Consider the following 25,008-nt stretch of genomic DNA (forward strand, 5'->3'; position numbering starts at 1 on the left):
CAGCACAGCAAAGGAACCCATCTTATTAGTGTATATTAAGTCTTTTTTTGTTTGTTTTTTTATTTTTTGGTTTTTGAGACAGGTTCTCACTACGTAGTTGAGACTGACCTGGAACTCACTATGTAGCCCAGGCTGGTCTTGAACTCACAGCGACCCTCCTGCCTCAGCCTCCCAAGCACGGATCACAAGCATGTGCCACCATGTCCGGCTTTAATTCTTGAAAAAAAGAATCTCAGAGAATTCATTTTTTTTTTGGTACCGTGGATTGAACTCAGGGCCTTGAGCTTGAGACGTAGGCATTGGCACCACTGAGCTAAATTGGCAGCCAAATTAATTTTCTTTTTCTTTTTGAGACAGTGTCTTACTTTATAGTTCAGACTGGCCCTGAGCTCACTATGTAGCCTAGGCTGGCTTTGAACTCATGGTGATCCTTCTGCCTCAGCCTCCCGAGTGCTGGGATAACAGGAATGCTCCACCATGCCCAACGTCTCAGAGAATTCTTAAAGGTGTTCCACAGCTAACACCACTAGCCCTCTCCTCTCCTCTCCTCTCCTCGGGATCTAACTCGGGTCCTTACACTTGTGAGGCAGGTGGCAGAAACACTGAGCCAAATCCCCAGCCCCACTAACCCATTTCTGATGAGTGTTTTTGTGTGTGCTGAAATGCAGGGGCCCAAATTTTATAGCTGATTGTGCTCTGAGTGTGGAGGTTTCTGTGTTTGCCTGAATTCCAGGTCCGGAGGCTGAAGCCCCACCCGTCTGTCATCCTGTGGAGCGGCAATAACGAGAACGAGGGACTGCTGGCTGTGAACTGGTTCCAAGTCCCTCCCAGCGACCTGGACACCTGCGTCAAGGACTACGTGAGGCTCTATGTGGCCAACATCAGGGAGGTCATTTTGGAAGTAAGCAGTGGTTTTGTTGTTGTTGTTGGTGTTTTTGTTTTTTGAGACAGGGTCTCACTATGTAGTTGAGACTGACCTGAAACTCACTATGTAGCTCAGGCTGGTCTCGAACTCACAGTGATCCTCCTGCCTCAGCCTCCCGAGTGCTGGGATTACAGGCGTGCACCACCACCATGCCCGGCCACGTAAACCGTGGTTTTTAATGCAGTAGAATTTAGGGAATGTGTTTTTCACATGGATGAGTTTGGATGTGGGTGGGGTATGGTGCACTCCTCAGCAGAATCAGCTGAACCTGGGCGTGTCCAGGTCCCGCTGAGGCAGCTGGAGGGACCCCATGGACCTCTGTGATGATCACGTTGCCCGGGAGCTCTCCACACACATCTGGTTTGTGGGGATCTATCCAAGGCCCCCGAAAGTTAGGATCTCCAGGTTCAGTGGTTTACTGACTTGCTGCCTGTAATCCTGTGCCAGGAATGCTAGTGAGGACTGGTGTCTGTGTCATGTGACCTGAGGGGCCAGGGGAGAGGGAGAGCTGGCTTCCAGGCCTATAAGGCCCTTCTTCTGTGGGTTCCCCGTGTACCCCTCTATTTGATAGATGCATTATATAAGCATGCATTCATGTACACTGGCTATTTTTGTGGAGGAGGGGAAGCAGCATTTTTCAAGTAATAACTTCAAGAGAATTTTTAAAACTTTAATGTTTGGGCTGGGGATTTAGCCCAGTGGCACTGTGCCTGCCTTGAGAGTATAAGGTCCTGAGTTCGACCCCCCGGTATGGGGGGGCAGGGGTCTTTAATGTTTAACATGTGATTTAATAATCTGTCATTACAGTTTTGTGTCAATTAGGTGTTTGGTATATTTGAGTATATCGTGAAACAATTTGAAAAGGGATATATTTTTAAAAATAATATGTGATATTAGCACCTAAATATGCCCAGTTGATGGCATTATTCTGTTTATAAGAAATGGCAGAAAAAAAAAATGGAAGTGAGAATTCATGATAAACATAGGTTCCAATGTATAGTTTATCTGATATACGTTATGTGACACCAAGAGTCTCTGTTCTCAAAATGGGATGGTGTCAGCTTTAACTGATAGTTTAGACCATTATTGTGTAATCTTTTTGCTCATAGTGTTGGTATTTTGTTTTTCATATCTGATGGTGTTGATACATGAGGATTTTAATTGCATAGAACAGTGATTAAGTCTCATGACTAAAATTTCTGGCCGGGCCACTTACTGTCTGTATAGTCTTGGGCAGGGTGCTTAATCTCCATTCTTCCATCTGTAAAATTCAGCTAGAAAGAGGGATGGAGCCCTCGGGGTTCTTCGGTGGCTGAGTGGACACGGGACAGCAGGCCCAGGACGCAGAGACTCTGGCCTGTCGTAGTCTTCCATGAATGCTAACTTGAGCCATCATTCCTACTGGTTTCAGTTGACAAGTCTTCAGATACTGACACTTTTGAATCTATAATTTTAATGCTACATTCTTGAACTTACTCAAATTCCATCAGTAGTGGGGCACTTGCCCAGCGTGTGCAAGGCCCTGGGTTCAATCCCCCAGGATTATAAAGAAAAGAAATTAAGCTTCTGTGTGCCAGTCCTCCATCTCTCAAGTGGAAATACCGTCTCTTTTTCGCAAGGACCAGTGTATCTTAAGTGAACTGTGAGTCATGATTGATCTTTGCAGGTTTCTTCGAAGACAGACAGCGTTCAAGGCTCCATAGTCATCTCTGGTTGTCTCTGTCAGAGCGAAAGGCATTTAAGGGGAATGGCACACGGATCCATGTTGCAGTCCCTGGAATGAGGCCTTTCCTTTGAGGTCATTTCCTCAGATCTTCTCTTGGTTCTCTTGGCTGGAACAAACACCTAAGACTGTAACCTAGAAAGAAGTCATCTGTGAGACAGAAGGCAGAGAATCAGGCCTCAACTGAAAGTGATTCATGAATTGAAGCACACGCTAACGCGTTGTCGAGGGTAGATGTTTTCAGGTAGGGATTTGTTAGTAATTTTCCTGAGTGGCTCAGTTTACCAAATTGTTCAGAAGTCTGGAGGAACGAAGGAAACGGATCAAGCTTGATACATGAAGGCTGATGAATTGATCTCCAGTTTTGCTTCAGCGGCCCTATATTTTAAAGATTCGGGAATTCTTGAGTTATCATCTCACTGTCCTGTAATATTTTAAATTTGACCAACTCGGTCCATCAAGTCCCTGTTGCCAGGTGTGAAGCCTCATTCCTGTGCTGCAAGGGTCCTCTTATTCTTGTGACGCTCAGTCTGCTGTCAGAGAAAGCTTGGAGAAAAATGACCAGGGTGAAAGACGTGCTGTAGGAAAGCCGGTTCTCGAATGCCAAGAACTATCGGGAACAACCACTAATTTTACCTGGAAGAGTTTGAGAAGGTTGTCGAGCGAAAGGTAGACGCTCATCCAAGTCTTAGTTGGTGGCACAGAAAGTTGAGGCACAGTGTGGTCCCGTGGGTATTTTTGGGTACAGGTAGAAGGTGCCAGCAGGGTCATTTTCTGTGAGGAGCAGGTTGAGAAAGACTCATGATGTGTGTGGGGAGAGTCACAGGCAGAAGGGCTGCTTGGGAGCAGGTCACGGAAGGACTCTGACCCGTGTTGTGGGGCTGGGCCTCGTCCAGTAGAGTGGCCAGAGGGCAGACATTCTGGGGGAGAGGAGGTACTTTATGTGACCTGTGTTTTCTGGAAGATACCTTTACTAGTGAAGGATTAGGAGGGTGTGAGATTCTGGACAAGGAAATCTATTATAGCTGAGACTATGTTATTGGGAATAAATGATATGCCAGGAACTACTACATTAATTACAATCATTGTATTAATTAACATTAGATATCCAGTGACACCTTGGTTTATGAATGCATTTGTTTGTGAGCAATTTGCTTTGCAAACAGAAGTGTTTGGCAAAATTTTGTTTTTGTTTGTGAACTCTGGATAAGTGACAAATGTGACTACAGGCATCTTTCCTATGTGGCCATCTTTTCTGGAATCATGGAATGAATTAAGTTTGTGAACTGAAATATATTAATTATATGTATATATTAATTATATGTAAATATATTAATTATATGGATGCTTTATATAATTTGTTTAACTTTAGGATTACCCTGGCACGGAGGGAATACCGTGTAATCTCTGTTTCACAGATGAAGACGCAAGGACTAGGGAGATTAAGCACAAGGTCATGGAGGGCACAGGTGGTGGCACCCAGTAACCCGGAAGCGGAAATGTGGGGATGGAAACTGTGTTTGCACGTAGAGCTGGCACTGCTCAGGGTGATGCGGTGAGGGGTGAGGTGAGGCTGTTCCTGCTTGGGCCCCAGGGCCCAACACAGGCAAACACTGGCACAGTAGTGCATTTGGGGGTCCTACACAAGGACCCCACTTGGAAAGGCTGGCATTGCCTGTGGCTGGACAGTGTGGGTGGACATGTGGAGCCACTGTGACTTGCGGTGGCTTCCTGAGTGGAAGTTGGTGGGTGTGTGAAAAGCACTCAAGTGATGTATGAACGCATGGCAGCTGCGGCCTGCCTGGCACCTGGAGCTGTGCTGTGCTCTGCAAACTCATCGGGGTAGCTTGGGTCAGCTGCACTGGGTGCAGGACACTCTTGGACCAGTGACCCTCCAGGACCCAGGACTGCATCCGTCACAGTTACTGGATGCAGGAGCCCGGAAGAGCCGCGGGGCCTCTCCCTCTCACATGCCCTGGACTAGGGGACACCAGACAGACACTTGCCAAGGGGAGATCTCTGTGATACAGGGAGTGCGCTCATCTGCTGAGATGACGGTAGCGTCCCGAGCTCTGCCTGAGCACCAGGTACCGCGTGAGGTCCTTACAGCTTCCTCACGGCAATCAGTGGCTCCTCTCACACATACTCTTTCCTCTCCACGGATGCTGTCCACGGAGTCCTCTCCATGGATTCCCCTCCACAGATGGCCACACGGTCAGGCGCTGTCCTCTGAGGGATGGGGAAAGGGTACACGTCGTGGGGCACATGACCACACAGGGCCCGGCACCTCCCTGTGTCCCAGAAGCAGGACCCCCGGCCAGCCCTTCCTTGTTGGAGTTGTTCAGGGCTTCCAGTCCCAGCAGGCACAGCGTGCTGTCCTTGACCCCATTTCACAGAGGAGTCACTGAGGTGTGGCTCAGCCCCAAGTCACGAGGGATTTAAACTCAGGTGCCTCGGGCCCCTCAGTGTCTATCCTTAACCTGGTCTCCCAGGGCAGAGGTGACTGGCTCCAGGGAGCTCTTGACGACATCACAGGACAGCTTTGTGGTGGGGACGCTGGCACCGGGTCAGTGGAGAGCAGAGACTGCTGGGCATGGTGCGTGACCCCAGACTCATCATCCAGCCCCGGATATCAGTGATGGTGAAGACGAGGCCCAAACTGGACTGTGGGTTGATCAGAATGTACGGGGAACAAGTGTAAATGTAACAGCTGTGTCACAGTCAAAGACAGGGCCATCACTTCCCTCAAAGTGTGAAAGACCCTCCTCACTTTGAACACACGTATCCATGGTTCCTACGAACATGCTGTCACATCGGTGTGTTTTTATGGTGATAAGTTTTTAATACTGAACACTCACGGTGTTTGTGGATCCCCCATGTACCCGCCCTGTGGTGGAAGAGGGGAGGGAAGCTTCACTGAATGGATGGCGCCGCCCGGTGGGCAGAAACAGGTGCTGCTGAGAAGGGTGTGGGTGAGTCTTGTGGCGTTTCTGGGACTTGCAGCATTTTTTTTTTTTGGTACCAGGGATCGAACTTGAGTCCTTGCCCTCGCGAGGCAGGCTGCAGCACCACTAAGCTAAATCCCTGGCAGTAGCGTCTTTAAAGAAGTGAATGACCTGTGCTTTGTTGAATGAAAATATTACCCTTAAAATCACTTTATTTCTGTCCTCAGGGAGACAAGAGCCGTCCTTTTGTGGCGTCCAGTCCTTCAAACGGGGCTGAAACCATCGCAGAGGGCTGGGTGGCCAAGGACCCTAACAGCAACCATTATGGTGATGTGCATTTTTACAACTATAACAGCGATTGCTGGGACTGGACTGTTTTTCCGAAAGCCCGATTTGTATCTGAATATGGGTATCAGTCCTGGCCTTCCTTCAGTACGTTAGAAAAGGTAAACCTTTGTTCATTTGATTTTCCAGTGATTTGACTATGGGTATACTTTGCTTCTGCATGATGGTTCAGAAAGCCAAATGAAATCCACCTTTTTGGGGGTTACTGGAGATGGAACCCAGGGTCTTCTCACTGACCCGCACTCTCAGCCCTTTTTTATTTGAGACAGAGTCTTGCTGAATTGTGCAGGCTGGGCCTGAACTTGTGATCTCCTGCCTCAGCCTCCCAGAGTGCTGGGACTGTAGGTGTGCACCACCCTGTCTACCTTCCTCTTCTTATTTAACTGAAATTTTAGGAAGAAGACAGAAGAAAATAATTTTTTTTTTAAACCTTTGGGGCCCTAAGCTCTTGTGATTGTCATCTGGAGGACTGTAACTTTTCTGTATTGCTTTTAGTTGCGTTCCTTTAGGGACATTTACAAGTTAAATGGGAGCTCGTGGTTGCTTAAGTCTGAATTAGTTGCACATAAGAATAACTCTTACTTGCTACTTTCTGTGTCTCCTACAACTGCTTCGGCATGGGTAGATGTTCGAGACTGAGCGTTTCATTAGGTGAGAGGTGGACGTGATAACCCTCTCTCTCCTCTCCCGTTTCCTCCCATTTCTCTTTCTCTTTTTTTTCTTCATATTGCTCTGTGTGGATTCCCACTCCATCCCTGACGGTTCAGTTCAGAGTTGTATATGTTCCTTTAAAACTAGCTTTTTTGAACTCTAATTCACTTACTGTAAAGTTTACACCTACACTTGTGCGACTCCGTCAGCGGTCTGCGGTACATTCCCAAGTTGTGCCGCCATCGCACGGTCTAACTGTAGGTTTCTTTCTCTCCAGAGATTCCCTGAGCCAGTAGCAGCTGCTCCCCTCTGCCCTGTCCTCCTACCCCGGCCCTGGTTCCGCAGATCCACTGTTGATGTCTGTAGACTTAACTGTTCCATGGTCCATGTGATGAGAGCCACACAACGTGTGTCCTGGGCACGGCTTTTTGACTTTGCATTGTTGTGTTCAGGGCTCATCCGTGTCGTGCTGTGCGTCCGTGTGTCGTCCCTCCTGACTGTGGAGTGGTATTCTGTTGTGTGTGTTTTCTACATTTTGTGCGCTGTGTATCTGGGAGCAGACATTTGTGCGTGTACAGTGTGAACGCGTGTGTGTGCACTGTTTGTGTGAGTGTGTTTTCTGTTGCACAGGTCTTACCCATGATTTGAAGTTGCTGTGTCGCGTGCTAATTGTACGTTGAGCGTGAAGAGCGAACACGCTGTTTCCATAGCGATGGCACCCATTCATTCCAGGGGTCCCACAGCCCATGCTAGTAATTTCCCGTTTTAAAAACACTTCCTAGAAACACCCATTTGTAGAAAATTTGCATTTCCTTGATGGCTGAGGGTGTTGAGCACCTTTCCAGTGTTATTGGTCATTTGTCTTCCTTTAAGAAATGTGTGCTTACATCATTTGCCCACTGTTTGAGTCATTTTATTGTTATTTTAATATTGAGTTATAAGGGTTTAAAAAATTTATTCTAGAATTTTAAAAATTAGATGTGTGCTATGCAAATATTGTCTCCTGATCCACGTGTTTTCATTTTATCAGTTTGACAGTGTCTTAAAAACATAAACATGTTTATTGTGACAAAGTTCTACCTGCCAGCCTCGAGCTTTTGGTGTTGACTCTAAGAAATCCTTGCCCAATCCAGATAACAAATGTTCACTCCTGTGCTGTCTTGGAGGACTGTTTAGAATTAGCTCTGGGCTGTGTGACCATTGTACTTTTCTCCGTGTGGTATAATGTGCGTCTGGATTCACTGCTATGCCTGTGGATGGCCAGTTGTTCTGATTCTGTGTACCAGTGCCTGGCTTAAAAACAAAAAAGATCAGTGCCATTATTTAGTTCATATCCTCTCCTACATCAAGAGTACATGCGTTTATCAGTCTTATTTAGCAATCACTGAGAAACAAGTAATATAAGAAAACTGAAACATCTACTGTTGCCATAGTAGTATTTTATTCCTATTTCAGAACTGTGACAGTTTTGACAAACTAAAAACATAAAATAATACTAAATAGATGAGAGGGCATTGTAAGATGCACGTAATGAATGCATTTTGATATGGCAAAGGTTTTGAGAGAATAAACAAGGTGTGACTTCGTAGGTATGAACACAGGAGTGCAAAGGTACCAGATCCGCTCTCCTGATTCCACTTTGCACAGTCAGGCTTTGACTAGTAACAAGTATGACGGCAAAAACATCTATGAAGTCATAGTCACACAACAAACCTTAGCCTCTTCCCCAGCGTGTAGAGTACTTTCTGGGCTTGTCAGGAGCTTCTAGAAAAGTAGTTTCACTGCCGGCTTCCCAGTTGTGACTCTTGACCTTTACTTTCTGAAAGGTCTCAGGGAAGGAAGACTGGTCTTACAACAGCACGTTCACCCGTCATCGACAGCACCACGCGGATGGAAACGAGGAGATGCTTCGCCAGGCTGCACTGCATTTCAGGCTCCCCCAAGGCCCAGACCCTGTGCGCACCTTCAGAGACACACTCTACCTGACGCAGGTGGGTCCCCTCCCCTGGGTAAGTTTCATGCGGTGGCCACAAGAGGTCACAAGGATTTTGAAGGCTTGTGTGGTGCAAAGTAGCTTTTGATTCTACTGATTTTAAGGGCTTTGTTTTCTTCACTATAACATGCCAACGTGTGAGATTTGAGATGGTTCATTTTTGGTATTTGTTTCTTTTGTAGGAACAGCTTATGAAATTTTAAATTGTGCAAGAAAATGTTCCCTGGTTCAAGATTATTATAAAGATTCAGTCATTAAGACAAGGTTATTTCTCAAGGGTAAAACATGACAACGGGACCCAGGAGGGTGCAGAGATGGACTTGTTCATGATCTGGTCACCTGATTTACTGCCATTTGCCTCTGTGATTGGCGGGGGGAAGGACAGTTTTATCAATGAACAGTGCTGTGTCAAATGGATACTTCTATGGGACAGTAAATGAATCTCGTCTCCATGTATAAAAATGAATTTGATTACTAATCAAAGATTTACATGTGGGCACTGGGAGAGCACATGCTTAGCATCCCAAGGCCCTGGGTTTCGTCCCCGGCACCCAAAATAAATAAAATAAAATATATAAAACTCCAGTACGAAAGGTACTACAATGAAGCTTCTAGGAGAAAGCACAGGAACACACCTTTATGGCTTTAGGATAGAAAAGAGTTCTTCAGACAGGCAAAGCACTGGCCGTGAAGGAAAATATGGATAAATTGTGCTATGCTAAAATTATGGGCTTCTGTAGATTAAAAACACCACCAAGAAAGAGAAAAGGCAAGCCACAGATTGGGGACCAATAGTCACAATTCATGTATCTATTTTATTTTATACATGCAGAGCTGGGGACTGAATGCAGAGCCTGTGTTTGCTAACTGAGTGCTCTGCTACTACTGAGCTACAGCCTGGCTGCAGCTCATCTGTCTGATAAAAGATAGGCAGAGAGAAGAAGTTCTAGAAAACAGACAGGTAAGTCAGAAAACCTATGAAAATGGGCAGCAACCTTGAACAGGCACTTCACCAAAAAGATGCCCAAGTGGTCACTAAATCTGTGAAAGTGTGCTCACTTTTATTCTTAAGCATGGAAATATCAGCTAAAGCTCTCCCTGCTCACCTTACACTCATGGCATCATCAACCTGGATGAGTCCCATTGAAACAAGCAAGACATTAAAAGGTGGATAAACATTAAAAGGTGGATAGGTTCCGATGTCTTTCATATTGGAATTCAGGTATAGAGCAGACTAGTCCAGATGATAGAAAGCAAACTAGTTTTAACCACCAGTGGTGAGCACTGCTTAGCAAGGGGACACAGAGCTTTCTGTTTATGCCCTGATCTGTGGGTAGCTATGCAGGCCTGTACATATCACAAGATTCTGCACATTACAATATGCACCTTACCACGCTTGGTTTGGTTTTTTTAACACAGGTCCTCACCGTGTAGTTCAGGCTGGACTCAAACTCAAACTTTTCCTGCCTCAGCTTCCTGAGTGCTGAGATTACAGGAGTGTGACACCACAACTGGCTCAGATATATTTTTAAACAGTTCTGTAGAGCTATAGTTGACATACATAAAATGCACTCATTTCCAGTGTACCATTACATGGTTTTTAGTTTAGATTATCCCATGTTCTCCTTTTAGAATATTTCTGCTACCCCCAAAAAGGTGCCTTGTGCCCACTGAGTCACCCCCTTCCAGGTAGCTGGAGTCTGCAGTGTGTGGGGTCAGGGCCTGGTGTGTGTCACCAGCAGACAGTCCCAGGTGGATCTGTGTTGTCCCCTGTTCTGGGACGTGGTCTCTGATCAGCTGATGTGCATGCAGATGGTTCCCACCTCCTATCATTGCGAACGATACTGATGTTCATACTCACGTGAGTCTTTATGTGGACAATGTTCTCCCTTTCAGGGGCTAGGAAATTTATGAGTGGCATTGCTAAGTGATGTGGCAAAATTAGGCTTCACTTTTTAAGTTTAAACTGCTGACCTGAATTTTAGATATTTTCTTAATGTTTCCATTTTACTTGTTTTATTTGCCTCTTTTCTGTGACTACACACACTCAAGCTTACATGCATGTCATCGCTCAGGTACCCCGTGTTTTTGGCATTCTTGTTTCAAGTTCTTAGAGAGATGGTGAGAGCTGGATCCTACTTCTATCCATTGATCTGAAGATCAGAAGTCTTTGTTAAACATGATCACATTTTAATTTTTTCACCTCCATGAAGACTCTGTGGGAACATCCAGATATAAATCACAAGAGGAGTTTTGCCAGAGTGACATGTAGTTCAAGAAGTTAGCAGGAGCAGAGTTAAAGGCGAGGGTGCTATCTGCCCCTTTCTGAACGTTACAGTTCTTCTTTTAAGCTTTTCTCAGCCAGTGAAACTGATGTGATTTATAAAATAGGTCGGTCCTTGGTCATGTGTGTGTGGGAGGGAGGGAGATGGCTTTTCAGCTGTTATTTTTCCTGTTGTTCTCCTTCCTTCCAGCTGTTCGCTTTATCACTGTTGCTTTATTTGCTTTCCTCAAGGACCTGACAGAAATAATTGTTCTTTTCTGAGCTTCTTAGCCTGCCAGCTTCACGGCGGGGTGCAGGAGTGTCACAGACATTCTCTGTTGCTGGTTTGCTGATGACAGGTTTTGTCAGAGATGTGGCCCAAGCTGCCCCCCTCAGTGTTGCTCTGGCTGGCTTGTCCTGGCCATTTCCCACTTCTGCCCCGGTGCGAATCCCACCAGGTGGGGTCTGCAGTGCAAGAGCTCAGGGTTATGGCTTTCTGGTTTTGTGTTTAGTTCCGGATTTCCTTGACTGACTGAGGGCAGACAGGAAGTGCTAGGGCAAAGCATGTTGCTTTCCTGTGGCTGTGGCAGTAGAGCCTTCATCTTGAGTCTGTGTGGGAGTGAAGCCTGTCCTGTCCAACTCCCTGACCCCTCACACCTTGCCCTTTCCTCATCTTCTCTCACAGCCCTAAAGAGCAGGGTGCTTGGCTTCCTGATGATGAACCTGGTGGTGTGACCATTGGCAAAGTCTTGCCTGAGAAAGCTGGAGGAGAGCTTCTTTCCATGTTTTCCTGCTTTGGTTGGATGTCTGCTAAATGCCTGGTACTAGCCATGAATTGTTTTGGACCCTCCCTTCATCTCTGTGCCTCTCCATTCCTCCACCCAGCCATCCCTTCCTTCTCTGGGGATTGAACCCAGGACTTCTGCACTGAGCTTTGTAGCTTGCCCTTTTTGAATGTTTTATTTTGAGATGGGACTAAGTTGCTGAGTTACCCAGGCTGCTCTCTAACTTGTGAACCCACCTGCCTCGGCCTCCCGGAGTGCTGGGCCAGTTTAACTTTGCTCACTTCCTCTGTAATTATGGAACACTAAACAAAATCTGAAGCCATGAATTAGTTGTTTTGAAAAGATCAACAAATCAACAAACATTTTTAGCTACACTGGCCAAAGAAGAAGGGCAAAGATACAGATGACTGAACCAGGAGTGAGAGAGGGAAAAGTGCTACTCACCTTAGAAATAAAAGCACAGTAAGGAAATACAGTGGTACCTCGGTTCGCAAACTCCATCTTCTCTACAATTCTGGCCACAACCCAAACTGGATGAGAAAAAATTTTCCTCACAAGGTCAATGTTGAACCTAACCACTGAATTTGATTCAATTCTTGTCCATCTTGGTTTGTGATCAGAATCAGGGTAAGAATCAAGTCTGTGAATTGAGATACCACTGTCCTATACAGTTACGTGGCAGCAAATCACGTAACTAGGTGAAGTGGAGCGGGATTGCTAGAGAGATAACCTACAAAAATTAAGAAACGCAGCATCTGAATAGACCTATAACAACTAATAGGACTTAGTAATCAAAAAACTTGCCCTACAAAGAAAAAATCAGGGCCAGATGGCTTTGCTGGTGAATTCTAAGAATACGTAAAGAATCGAGACCAATTCTTTACTAACTTTTCAGAAAACAAAAGGAGAGGGATCAATACTTCCTGTCTCATTTTGTGATGCCAGTATTACTTTGATATCAAAGCCAGATAAAGATATGTCAAGAAAAGAAGCCTACAGGTCAATATTCCTTATGAAAATAGAGGGGGGAAAATCCTAGACAAAACCCACCCATGCTGAAGTAAAGCACGCTACGATCAAGTGGTGTTTACTCCAGGATTGCAGTACTGGTTCAGCATGTGAAAGTCAGCCAATACCACACACCAGATTAGGAGAACACAGGAAGAATAACCTCAGACTGTCTCAACAGGTAAAGAAACCCAACAGTTAGTTACCAGGGGATGCCCGGTCACCTGACTGTGGGCGCAGCAGAGGATGAAAGAATAACAGACAAGAATAAAAAAATAAAGAATGGTAGTTTATTACTTGGAGGGCTGGGACTCGGATCTTAGCTTTCTCCTGGCCAAGACCAGGATTAGTCAGTATTTATAATTATACAACCTAGCGACGGGGTAGAGGCAGGTATAGGGAATTGCAGAACTAAGGCACCAATGCGCAACTGTATTCTTGTGAAGGACAGGTCACAGTTAACAAGGCGCCTGTGCTGTCTTGCAGGTCATAGCTAAGGAGCCACCTGTGTTATCTTTAGCTAATGTTTGATCTTGCAGAATGGCTGCACAGAGTCACGGTTCCTCAGCTGCAGTGTTGCCTTGTTATTAGAGACGTCACAGTCTCATCGATCACTGAGACCTCCAGTGTGACTGTCGGCATAGGGAAGTCTGTGTACCCCAGCCAAAGGCTCATTTAGCAAGTCACAGGTAGGCCTTGGAGTGACTCATACTTTTAATCAGTAGCCAAATTATAAGCCAGATCAATAATATCTAAAGCCAGCCTGAACCCTATAACGAGACCCGGTCTCAGCAAACAAACAAAATAATAATAATTATTACTATAAAATAAAAATAACTATGTGGTTAGCTGATTATTGAAAATATTCAACATGCAGGTCTACAGTGTCATGTCTGAACCACCATCAAGTTGGAAAACCCTCAATAGATCATTGAGGGACCTTCTGTACTCGGTATAGTTCTCCAGAGACGTACAGGACTGTCAAACTGCAAACTACCAGAGATGTTGGAGAGCATTAAACAAATGGAAGGACATTCTGTATTCATGGGGGAGACTTAATTGTTGAGGTGACAGCATTCTCTCCAAGTCGAGCTGTGGATTCAGTGCAATCTTCCAAAATTCCCATTGACTTCCTTTGAGAAATGGACAGGTAGATCCTAGATTACTTGTGGAAATGCACGAATTGTCAGAAACAATCCTGTGAAAGAAGAGTGAAGGTGGAGAACTCCTACTCCAGCTTTAAAACTATTGCAAAGCCACAGTGATCAAGACCGTGGGGTCCTCATCTGAGGCCAGGCCTAAACTGAGTCAGTAGAGTGGGATCTGGAAATACACACACATACATGCATGCACACACACACACACACACACACACATCTATAGTCAGTTGATTTTTAAGAAAAAATAAGTAGCTTTCTTCTATATAGCATTTTAATGGTATAGAACATGACGCACACATAAACACATTGTGGAAAGCCCAAATCAAGCAATTTAAGATATGTATTACTCACATGCCTAGTCCTTTTTTTGTGTTGACAATGTCAGATCTACTCTCTCAGCGGTTTTCAGGCATACAGCATCTTGTTCTTAGCAGGACCACATTGCACAGTAGATAAAGCTCTGTAATTTCCTCTTCCTGTGTAACGGAGCTGCAGCACCCTCTCCAGACCCCTGCCTCACCCTGGTAACCATTCTATGTTCTGTATATTGCTCACGTAAGTGAGATCATACCGTGTCTTTCTTTCTGTGCTTTTCTGTCTCACTTAACGTCCTCCAGGTTAATCCATGTTGTCACAAATGACCGGATTTCCTTCGTTTCCAAGGCCAGGAACATCCCTTTGTGACAGTTGCTTGAGTGGTCCCCTGTCCTGCCTGTTGTGACCTGTGCTGTGGTAGCTTGGACTGCAGGTGTCTCCTCTACATACTGATCCTTTGGCTACAGACTCAGCAGAGGAACTGCTAGAGCGTGTGGGGCTCTATTTTGAATTTTCTAATTAGCCTGCATACTGTTTTCTGTAACAGCTAAAATGATTTACATTCACAAGTCAACAAAAAGGAGAAAGAGATAGTATTTTCAGCAGATGACATTAGAACAGCAAAACCATATGGAATTAACTCAAACGCACTTAAGATCTAAAAGTAAGAGTTAGAACTGTGCAATTATTAAATGAATATATAGATATGAGTCTTTGTGACTTTTGATTAGGCAGCAGTTTCTTAAATATGACACCCGAAGAATAAGCAATCAAAGGGAAAATAGCTAACGTGTACCTCATCAAAGCGTAAAACTTTCATATGCCAGAGAACGTTATCAAGAAAGCAAGGGCTGAGGATGCAGCTCAATTGTGCTGCACCTGTTGGTAAGCACAAGGTCCTGAGTTTGATCCTTGGTACTGAAAGAAGAAAAAAGTCCACACAATGGGAGAAAAAAATTACAAATCATATGCATCTGATAGGGATCTACTGACCTGACTACATGAAGACTTTTTACTGTTCAGTAATTAAACAATAATTTAAAAAGTGCTAAAGGCTTCGAGTAGATATTTCTTCGTTTGTTTTTGGAGATAAGATCTCACTATGTAGTTCAGGCTGACCTTGAACTCACTATGTCTCAGGCTGGCCTTGCACCTGCAGGGATTCTCCTGCCTTCACGTCCGGAGTGCTGGGATCACAGGTGTGTGTCGCTACTCCTAGCAGGATGGGTATTTCTTTAGAGAAAATGGCCAAGACACACAGGAAAAGTTGCTCAGCCTCATTGGTCATTAGGAAAATGCAAATCAGAATCATGTCCATTAGGATTGTCTACGATTTTTCTTTCAAAGGAAAGCAAGTATTGGCACCCAGGCGGAAAGGTGCTGGTGTGTTTAGAAGAACATCAGGCGTGTCATTGCCATGCCCAGCCAGCCCACTCCTAGGTGAGAAATTCAAACCCTGTGTTCACACCAAGACGTGTGCACGGTGTTCATAGCTCCATTTGTCAGCGTAGCCAGAAAGGAGAAAGAGCCCAGATGTTCATCGACCTGCGTGGGTGAACAAAAGGTGGAGGAGAAAGGAATCGGTGCTGATGCACTGTAACAGCGTGAGTGAATCCTGAAAATGTGCTAGTTAAGAAGCGAGACACAGAAGCCACATACCGAACTGTTCCATTTACAAGCAATGTCCAGAATAGCTAGATCCACAGACTGGAAGTAGGATTGTGGTTTTCACAGTCTGGAGAGAGGGGCAAATAGGGGCAGACTGTTACCTGGTAGGGTGTGTTTTGGGGGTGATTAAAGTATTCTGGAAATATTGTTACAACCTGAGTACCCTAAAAACCAATGGGTCATAAGCATTAAATTGTAGTGTTAAGTGATTTACATTTCAGTTTGAAAAACTGCTTTATTGGATGATCCTCATTAGCGTGATGAGAAACAAAATGTCTAAAAATTGGAAGCGCTTAGTTCCAGGGGTGGGGGGGTCTGTCTCGGAAACAGGCAGTGCAGCGACGGTCTTGTCACTGGGGAGCCAGGGAGTGGGTTTGCGAAGACAGCCAGCGCCTCCGGCACAGCGGCAGAGCCGGCCTCGGGGCCCAGCCTCTTCACCGTCCCATCTGTCCCTTCAAGGAGACTGGTTTCATGAGTGGAATCAACAAGCTGCTGCAAGGGGCATATTTTAAAAACTAAAATAAGATGTGCCTGCTTGCAGTGGGGCTGAGTAACCTAGGAAGTGACTAAGTGCCTGTATTTGTGGTAGTGAAGCCGCCTTCCTAGGAAAGCGTGTGTGGTTTGTAAACACAGGTACATTTTAAGAGAGAGTGCAGCAGCTCCAGAGGTTTTCTAATGAATTACCATTGTGCAACATGTCCGATGGCACCTTTTGGTCACCATAACAAACCTGAGCTGATCAGCTGCCAGAGAAGAGGGTTATTTTGGTTCACAGTTTTAAGAGCTTTCAGTCCAGAATCCATTGGCTCTACGCATAGTGGCACAGTATGGCAAGAGCCTGGTAGGGCCCCCCAGGAAGTGTGAGAGATGAAGAGACCACCCCTGTGAACCAGGCCCCCGTGCTTAAGGTGCCCACCTTCCAGCAGCGCCAAGCTGGGGCCCAGCCTTCACCAGTGGATCTTTGGGGGACACATCCAGACCCCAGGGGTTCCTGTCTGTCTCACAGTGTAACAGCCACTGAATCCATCAGCAGGACCCCAAAGTCTTAACAGTTCCTGCCTTGCTCAGAAGTCCAAGTCTCCTCTGAGCCTTGAGGCAGACTCCGCTTGTGAGCTTCTGAAAAGTCCTAGAACGGCTGACATACAGACTCTCCTCATTTAACCACTGAGTTCGTTAAATGAATTGGTTGCTAAATGAGGAAATGTATAGAGTATGTACATGAGAACATTCCACTTGATCTTAGCCAAAAGTCCAACAAGCAAGACATGAGAATATTCCAAACAAAGGGTCAAAGGAGACTCCAACTTGATGACTTTGCTTTTATTTGCTTAACTCTTACATGTAGTACTGTAATGTATAACAGGACATAAAACTACAGTCCTGTACAGTGTAGTGTAATTGGCAAAAATCACAGTACTATATAAACAAGATGTACTGCACAAAAAAGACCTTGAGGCTGTATCAACAAGATGTACGGAACTGTACAGAAAAAAAGACAGGTCCTAAGTCTGAGCAGGGAGTCGTAAGTCTGAACAGTGTTAAACAGGTAAGCTGTAGGTGTAGTGGCAGAGGGTAAACAATCCCATTCCAAAAGGTAGAGATGAGAGAATCAGACCAAGGGAAGACCAGGCCCCAGCAGGTGTTAGATGCTAAAGCTCCGTGTCCGGCACCAGGGCCCTGAAGGGTGGATGTGGGCACCCCAGAGCATGGACAGCCCCGCTTCTGCAGCCCCACTGTTAGCCGTCTCTCAGAGTCACTCTGCGAGGCCAGGAGGGTGCATCTCCCTTCTAACTCCTCCCTTCTCTCTCTGCTTCCTGGCTGCCATGAGGTGAGCAGCACTCCTCCGCCAGACCCTCCTCCCAGGTCCTTCTGCCTTGCAGCCAGCCAACAGTGGACAGGAAATGTGAGCCAAAGTAAAACCTTTCCTCCTTTGAGTTTAGGCTCCATACCTAGTGTAGTAATGATATTTCTGTTGCTAACGAAATTCCCTAGTTCATTTCTCCAAAAACAACACCCAGATCTTCCCCCAGATCTGTATGGCCTAGTCACACAGTAACGCCTGTGTGTGTGGCTGTCTCTTCCACTCAGGTGATGCAGGCCCAGTGCGTCAAAACGGAAACCGAGTTCTATCGCCGTAGCCGCAGCGAGATAGTGGCCGGTGAGGGTCACACCATGGGGGCGCTGTATTGGCAGCTGAATGACATCTGGCAGGCTCCTTCTTGGGCCTCTCTAGGTAAGAGCTTCAGTGCCCTCTGTGTCAGAGAGCGAAGCAAGATCTGAGGGAGAGGGAGCAAGAACGCACTGAGCTCGAAGGGCCAGGTGAACTGAGGCGGAGCTGGGGCCCCAGGGGCTGTTGGAACCGGATGTGTGACCCACACCCCCCACTCACATCAGCAGTGTCTCCTCGCTTAGCTGTGACGTGTATTAGTCATCAGAGCCAAACAATACCTGACATCCAGAACCAGGAGAGCTTTAGTCTGACCCACAGTTTTAGGGGATTCGGCCCGTGGTCAGCTGACTCCAAGTCATAACCATCATGGCAGAAGGGTCTGGCAGAGGAAAGATGCTTGCATCACGGCAGCTGAGAAGCAGAACCGGGGAACAGTGCCAGAGAGACCTGCCCAGACACATGTGAAAGTGCCCCTCCAGTCCTCAGGGCAGCTCCCAAGCCAACCCCTAGACTCCCCACCCTGACCCCACACGGGGCTCTGAGCACTGTGTGTGCAGTCACAGCGGGCCAGCAAGGGACAGTTCACATCCAGAGATCCCAGCCGTGTGCCTTGCAGTTATTGCATAGAGTAGGAAAATGCTGCCCAGGGCGGATTGGCCCGCTTAGCTGCTAAAGTGCTCCTTCTCTGACTCCGTTATTCTGCAGGGTCTTCTTTCTTATGCCCTGTTTATTTCAGGTGCAGGATGTAGTAGAGTCAGAGATCCAGCCTCGGCTGGTTGAGCTGGCAACCTTCCTGGTTCACTAGCAGCAGGTGAGAGACTGGCGTGGAGCTTGCGGTTTGAGTGATCCCATCTACTTAGCTACAGTTAGCAAAAATGAAGGCGTAGCAATGAGTCTTTGGCTTTCCCTGGAGGTAATTCGAAGCGAAGTTCAGATAGTAATAAAAGCGGTCGCTTCGGTTGGGGGAAGGCCTCCCAGTAAACAGGCTGACTCGCGGAGGTGCAAGTCCCACGGTCCATCCCAAACCTGGTTAGCGTCATGCAGGTAACTTGGGAGTCGGGTTGCAGGTCAGGGTTCTGCCTAGGCTCTTCCAGCACCACAGGAGGAGGGAACATGAAGGAATTGGGCAGGCAGTGACGGGACAGCTACTGGGGTGCTGGAAAGGTAGACAGAGGGAGGCTGCTCAGAAGCCCTGGGACACTGGCCCTGCTCTCTGTTGGTGCCCAAGGTTGTGACTTCAGAGTCTGAGTTGAGTCAAGAAACAGGAGAGGCCAGATTGGCCTCGAACTTGTGGTGATCCTCCTGCCTCAGCCTCCCAAATGGTGGGATCACAGGTGTGTGCAGCCTTGCCTGTGTCACAGATCATTTGCCTGAGTTGCTCAGGAAGGGGATGATGGCACAGCAAGAATTAGCTGCTTCCTCAACCTGGTCGGACCTTGGAGCATGAGGGGTGCGCTGCTTTGGGGAAGGGCCTCATCCTGAAATGGGCAAACGCTGAGGTGGAAGAGGGGAGGAGCGCCTATTTTGGGGGTTGTTGTACTGGCCGCGTCACCAGGACGCGGAACCCCCAGGTTCTCTGCAGGTTCTGGTTGATTGTGGCACAGCTACTAATTCCCTGGTGTGTGTTTTCCTCCGGTCCAACCTTCCCAACCCCATTTGTGGAGCTGCTTTGGTTCCCTGAGGGCTTTGTGCCCAGGGAAAGGAGGCGCTGAGTGTCGAGTGGCTCTTGGGACCCTTTGCAGTGGGCGCCCCCAGCAGGGCTGCGCTGGCCTCCTTGTCCATGGGGAGAGCACTGTCACCATGGAGGGCGCTGTCAGAGCCGGGTGTGGGCTTAGAACCTGCTCCTGATGGGTTTAAATCCCCCCTGCAGCCTCTGTTGCCTCCTTTGCCCCCTCGCCCGCTGTGGCCAGGGTGATGGGACGGGACAGGATGCCCAGGATGCCCAGGACCCTGACCGAGTGTAGCCTCAACGCCCTCACCCTGGAGACTCCTGCCAGCCCCACAGCCGGCCGCAGGGACAGCGGGGACAGGGACTCTGCTCGCTGACCCTGGCCTCCCTGACCTCCTCGCTGCCCACAGAGTACGGTGGCAAGTGGAAGATGCTGCACTACTTCGCCCGGCATTTCTTCGCCCCACTGTTGCCCGTGGGCTTCGAGGGTGAGGACGTGATTCACATTCACGGCGTGTCCGACCTGCACGAGGACCGGAACGTGACGCTCACCGTGAGTCCCCGGGCCTTGCTGCCGGACGTGGAGGGCTGGAGGCGGGCGCCTTGGTGCCTGGGTTCTGTGGCTTTGGGGACTAATAGGGGAGAAATTACTTTGTATCAGAATACCTTTAGTGCCTGTGCTGGAAAAGGTGTGGTCCTTGGGGTCAGGACGCAGTGTGGACAGCAGTTGGGTTATGGTTCTGCCGGGCGCCGCAGGACCACTTGGGAAGTCTGCGTTCTGATGCGAGGTGACACAGCCTGTCGCCCTGGAGGTGTCTGAGAATAGTGAATTACCTGAATTATGAAGACTGCAAAGTGCATGCAGGTGTAAGGTGATTTATAATCAGGACAAGCAGGCAGCTGTCCAGAGTTTGCGAAAGGAACTGGTTAAACTTGGTGTGTTAAAGTTGAAATCAGAACAACTACCCGGCAGGGGCGGAGAGAAAAATAAACTTGGATTTAAAACAAGTTTAAGTGAATAGAAAAGAGCAGGAGCCCCTGTGTTGGACGGCTGCCCTGGGGGCGCTGGCCACCCTGGAGGCCAACCGTGTGTGGGGCCCTGCCTCACGTGGGAGGTCTTCGGTGTCCCCCGCTGCCCGTGATGTCTGTGTGGTCATTGTCTGTGAGGAAAGAGAGGCTGGGCGGCTGGACTGAAACCCAGCTTTGCTGTCCCCACCGCAGTGACTGTCCCCGCCCTCAGGGCTCCTTCTTCCTGCTTCCTCCCGCAGCTAACAGTGCATTCCTGGCGCTCCCTGAAGCCCGTGTGTGTCCAGGCCATGGGGTCCTTGGTGTTGAAGGCCGGGACCACCGCCCGCCTCTACAGCGAGCCCGTGGGCCACCTGCTAAGCAGGTGCGGGAACTGCACCCGGCGGGGCTGCGTGCTCTCCTTCTACCTCTCCGCTGGCAGTGAGCTCGTGAGCCCAGTCAGCTACCACTTCCTGTCGTCGCTGAAGGACGCCGAAGGGCTGCTCAAGGCGCGCATCACGGTGAGCCAGGGTTTCGTGGCCTTGGGCCTGCAGAGCCCTTGGCTGCACCCTAACGGCACGCCTCGCCCTTAGTTCTGGGGTGACCTCGGCCTGGGGGAGATGCCCCTCACGCTGGATGCAGAGACCGGAGGGTTTTCACTTGCAGTGCAGAGTGTGTTTGGGGGTTCAGTTTCCAGCCCAGCTTCCACCAGCCGCACCCCATGGGTCTGCACCAGGATCCAGGGGCTCCGCGGTGTCACCTGGACCTTCACAACAACCCTGTGGTGTTAGCCTTCAGGCTGTGCCAGGAGCAAGCAGCAGCACAGGGTCCTACACACCAGTTTTGTAAGTCTCATCTGTAATCACTGCACAGCCTGACCTGTGGCTTAATCCCCAGAGCTCTATAACTGCCGAGAGAAAAGCGGTCCTGTGGGCCGTGCTGCTATAAAACTTATCTGCTGGAGGGCGTGGGCTTGGCTCATTGGAAACCTTCCCTCTCTCCCCACACTGTGCCTGACGATACTCTTCTAGAAAGTTTCATTTTCTGTTTTTAACAAATCTTGAATTTGTTTTGTACTTTTATTTCATTGAGGAAGCTTTTTAAAATTGATTTTTAGAAGTCATATAAGTGTCCTGGTGGTATTTTTTTGAAAAGGGTAGAACAGTTGAAGACAAACCTTCTTTCCAAATTAACAGTGAAATATTCACATAATGATGCCCAAGTTATCAATAACGACTAGTAAAACAGATCAGAAGGAAATGATGTATGTTCACATAGCTTTTTTTGTTTTGTTTTTTCTTCCGGTTTTTTTTTTTTTTTTTCTGGTACCTGGGATCGAACTCAGGACCTTGCACTTGTGAGGCAGATGGCGGCATCACTGAGCTAAATCCCAGGCCCTAGATTTTCTTTTTATAAGTGAGGACCTGGAATGATAATCCCATAAGTGCTTTGGGGCTGAGCTGATACAGTAAAGGAAATGCCCTTTGAAGTACTTTATGTCACACATAAAGTAATGAAAGACCATATAGCATAGCGTGGGTTAGGAATGATCAAAGAATATGGTATATGTTTAAATTTAAAAAAATTACACAGTAAACGACGCGTTGCCATGAATCCCCCTCAGAATCCACCCCATTACCTGAAACATACTGATCCCATTGTTCCTGCCACCTTCTGAAGCCGTTCTTGAAGTCTTGTTTCGTGAGTGTCTTAGCTGTGCTGTCCTGGCTGCCTCTGTGTCCTGAATTTTTTCCCTCTCACGGTCATTTGGACTGAGGAACAGCTGGAGTCACACCGTGCAGACCCGGTGACTAAGGTGGATGAGGACTCAGCATCGTGTTTTTACGAGCTGCCTTTCGGCACTCGGTAGCGGCAACCACTGTATTTTTGATCACAGCTCCTAAAGACGCTCAGGAAAGAGGACTCCAGAGCTGCTGCAGGAAGTGGCGAGGACGATGGGATGGGTGTGTTTGGATTGAGGGGGAGGATTTTGGGCGGATTTGTGGCCATGTGTCCTTTACAGTAATGAGCACTTTAAATGTGAGCCCTGCCGTCCTCTTTGCTCACCCCGTGTGTGCCCCGCCCCCTGTGCTAATGGCTCACCGTCCTGTGCTCCCCCGGCCTGCAGGCTGCTGTCCGGCTTGAGTTTCAGAGCCTCGAGGTCAGCTGGCGGCCGTGCTCTGCAGCAGGTCCAGACATGTCCTCAGCAGGTCACTTAAGCCACCGCCTTATGCCGGGTGGTCTTTTCCTGCTCTGGGAAGAGTGATGCAAGATAGCTTTAAGGTCCTTGGGAAATGTTCTCCTTATGATTCAGGGTGTCGCATTTCCTTGGTTTGAAATTACAGTGTGGTTATTTCCCACGTAGCTAAGTCATTTCCTAAGCACAGCTGAGTGTCTGTGGGGCGTGTGACCAGCACAGCAGGAGGAGGAGCTGTCCTCCAGGTGGCTCGGCTCCTGCCTCAGCCTTCTGGGTACTCATCTTCTGTTCCAGGCCGCCATCTCGCAGCAAGGTGACACATTTGCCTTTGAGTTGGAGACGTCAGCGGTGGCGCCCTTTGTGTGGTTGGACGTCGGGAGCATCCCGGGGAGGTTCAGTGACAACGGTTTCCTTATGACCGAGAAGACGCGGACTGTTCTCTTTCACCCGTGGGCGCCCACCAGCAAGAGTGACCTGGAGCAGTCCTTCCGCGTGACCTCCCTGACAGACATTTACTGAGGTGACGTCCTCATGCAGGGCCCTTCCGGGAGTCACAGGAAGGGGACAGTGGCAATGTCTGTGAATCTACACCCAGGAGGCTGTGAGGTGATGCAGGCCTTTCACAGTCAGCGTCCAGAAGTACTGGTTTTAATTTCTATTTTTTAGCACACGTTGCAGGACGTGAGAGCCACACTCCTTGGGGGAGTCACACACAACACTGGTTCCTCCCAACCCTCCCCCGCCCCTCCTTCTGTCTTGCCGAATGATCTCTCTGAGGTGCCTGGTTACTGAAGCGTCAGTTGTCAGAAGGAGAGATGTCATGGTGACAGCCGTGCTGATCCCTGTTCTCAGACTATTTAGGGCGTGATGGTTGTTTGGGGATTGATTGGGGATAAGATTCTTATTCATTTTCAGTTAAATAAAATACTGCATTGGTGACAATAACTTAGTTTTCAGAAGACCCTGAGAGTGATCCTTTGAAAAGTAAGCTGGCACTGAAATCACCGTGGGCACTGGGAATTTTGGGGTGCCCTGACATTGGCACATGTGTGGGCTTCAGATTTGGCCAAATCCAATGAGTTTCCAGCTCAGAGGCGTGGATTAGACGTAGACTTGTCATCCCTGGCGCCAAAGCGATGTTCCCCTTTGTCAAGGGTTCAGATCACTTATTTATATCGATTAACTGTAAGTTGCTCTAAAATTGTTGCTACTCATTATCGCATTTACAACATTACATTGATAGGAAAGATAATGGTGCAAAATATTAATAAGTACCTAATGATGGTAAAGCTACGTGAAATTTCTGTATCATTTTTGCAGTTTTTCTGTGAGTTTGAAATTATGGGAAAATGAAAGCTCTGTGACACCTTGCTATCTCACCTGTGACTTGTTGGATCACGCCGCGACCTTGTGCTGGGTGTTCACGTCCGCATGATGGGGCAGCCTTGGTGGGATCTTAGCCAAGAGTTTGAAAGGTTGCTGTGGAAGTGGCTGCGTGGAACAGCAGTGAGTGGACGTGAGGGGTCGCCTTACCACTGAGAGGCATGCGGTTCTGCGTGAAAAGGAAAGTAAGTTCAGGCCACTTAGCACCCACTCCTTCTTCCTGTGCCTGCGACGCTGGACCTTGCGGGGAGAAGAGTCGCTCCCTTCTTAGCTCCAGTGTTTCCTCCAGCTGACTGCGAGGTGAGCTTTGACCTGCACTGGCTGGCGTTTACTCCGGGGTTCTGCAGCTTTAGTCGTTACCTAACTTCAGGGTTTAATGTTTGTGTGTGTGTTAAAATGGGAATAATAAGAGGGGCTGGAGATTTAGCTCAGTGGTTCTGCTGCCTGCCTCGCAAGCACAAAGACCTGAGTTTGATTCCTGGTACCAAAAAAAAAAAAAAAGAAAAGGGAATAATAACCTAGATGTTGCCAGGCATGGTGGCGGATGCCTGTAATCCCAGTATTCGGGAGGCTGAGGCAGGAGGATCTCTGCCAGTTGGAGGCCAGCCTGGGCTACACAGTGCATTAAGAGTAACCTCGGCTGTGTAGGGAGACTTCGTCTAAAAGGCAAACACAAGCAAAAAAAGAAAAAAAGTGAATAATAATATCTACTGTGTTGTTTGATTTGGAGAAAAGTACAATAATTCAGCTAACGGGTGGCCCATCCCCTGGGTCCTGGGCCAGCCGTCCAGCCACACTTCCTG

General features: G+C 47.8%; 1 protein-coding gene across 1 annotated transcript in view; it reads left to right on the plus strand.

Annotated features, from left to right (window-relative positions):
- The window catches only part of Manba (mannosidase beta), a 53,813-nt gene extending 30,052 nt beyond the window's left edge, over positions 1-23,761 (plus strand). Inside the window, exons 11-17 of the mRNA XM_010641586.1 lie at positions 734-901; positions 5,821-6,039; positions 8,416-8,580; positions 17,870-18,014; positions 20,031-20,173; positions 20,889-21,146; positions 23,117-23,761. Coding sequence (XP_010639888.1) covers positions 734-901; positions 5,821-6,039; positions 8,416-8,580; positions 17,870-18,014; positions 20,031-20,173; positions 20,889-21,146; positions 23,117-23,341 — 1,323 coding nt within the window. The 3' untranslated portion in view covers positions 23,342-23,761. The remainder of the gene's footprint in view (positions 1-733; positions 902-5,820; positions 6,040-8,415; positions 8,581-17,869; positions 18,015-20,030; positions 20,174-20,888; positions 21,147-23,116) is intronic.
- Positions 23,762-25,008: the final 1,247 nt, after the last annotated feature.

Source organism: Fukomys damarensis, unplaced genomic scaffold, assembly GCF_012274545.1.
Source record: "Fukomys damarensis isolate Sample0158 unplaced genomic scaffold, DMR_v1.0_HiC HiC_scaffold_25, whole genome shotgun sequence".
Taxonomy (NCBI): Eukaryota; Metazoa; Chordata; class Mammalia; order Rodentia; family Bathyergidae; genus Fukomys; species Fukomys damarensis.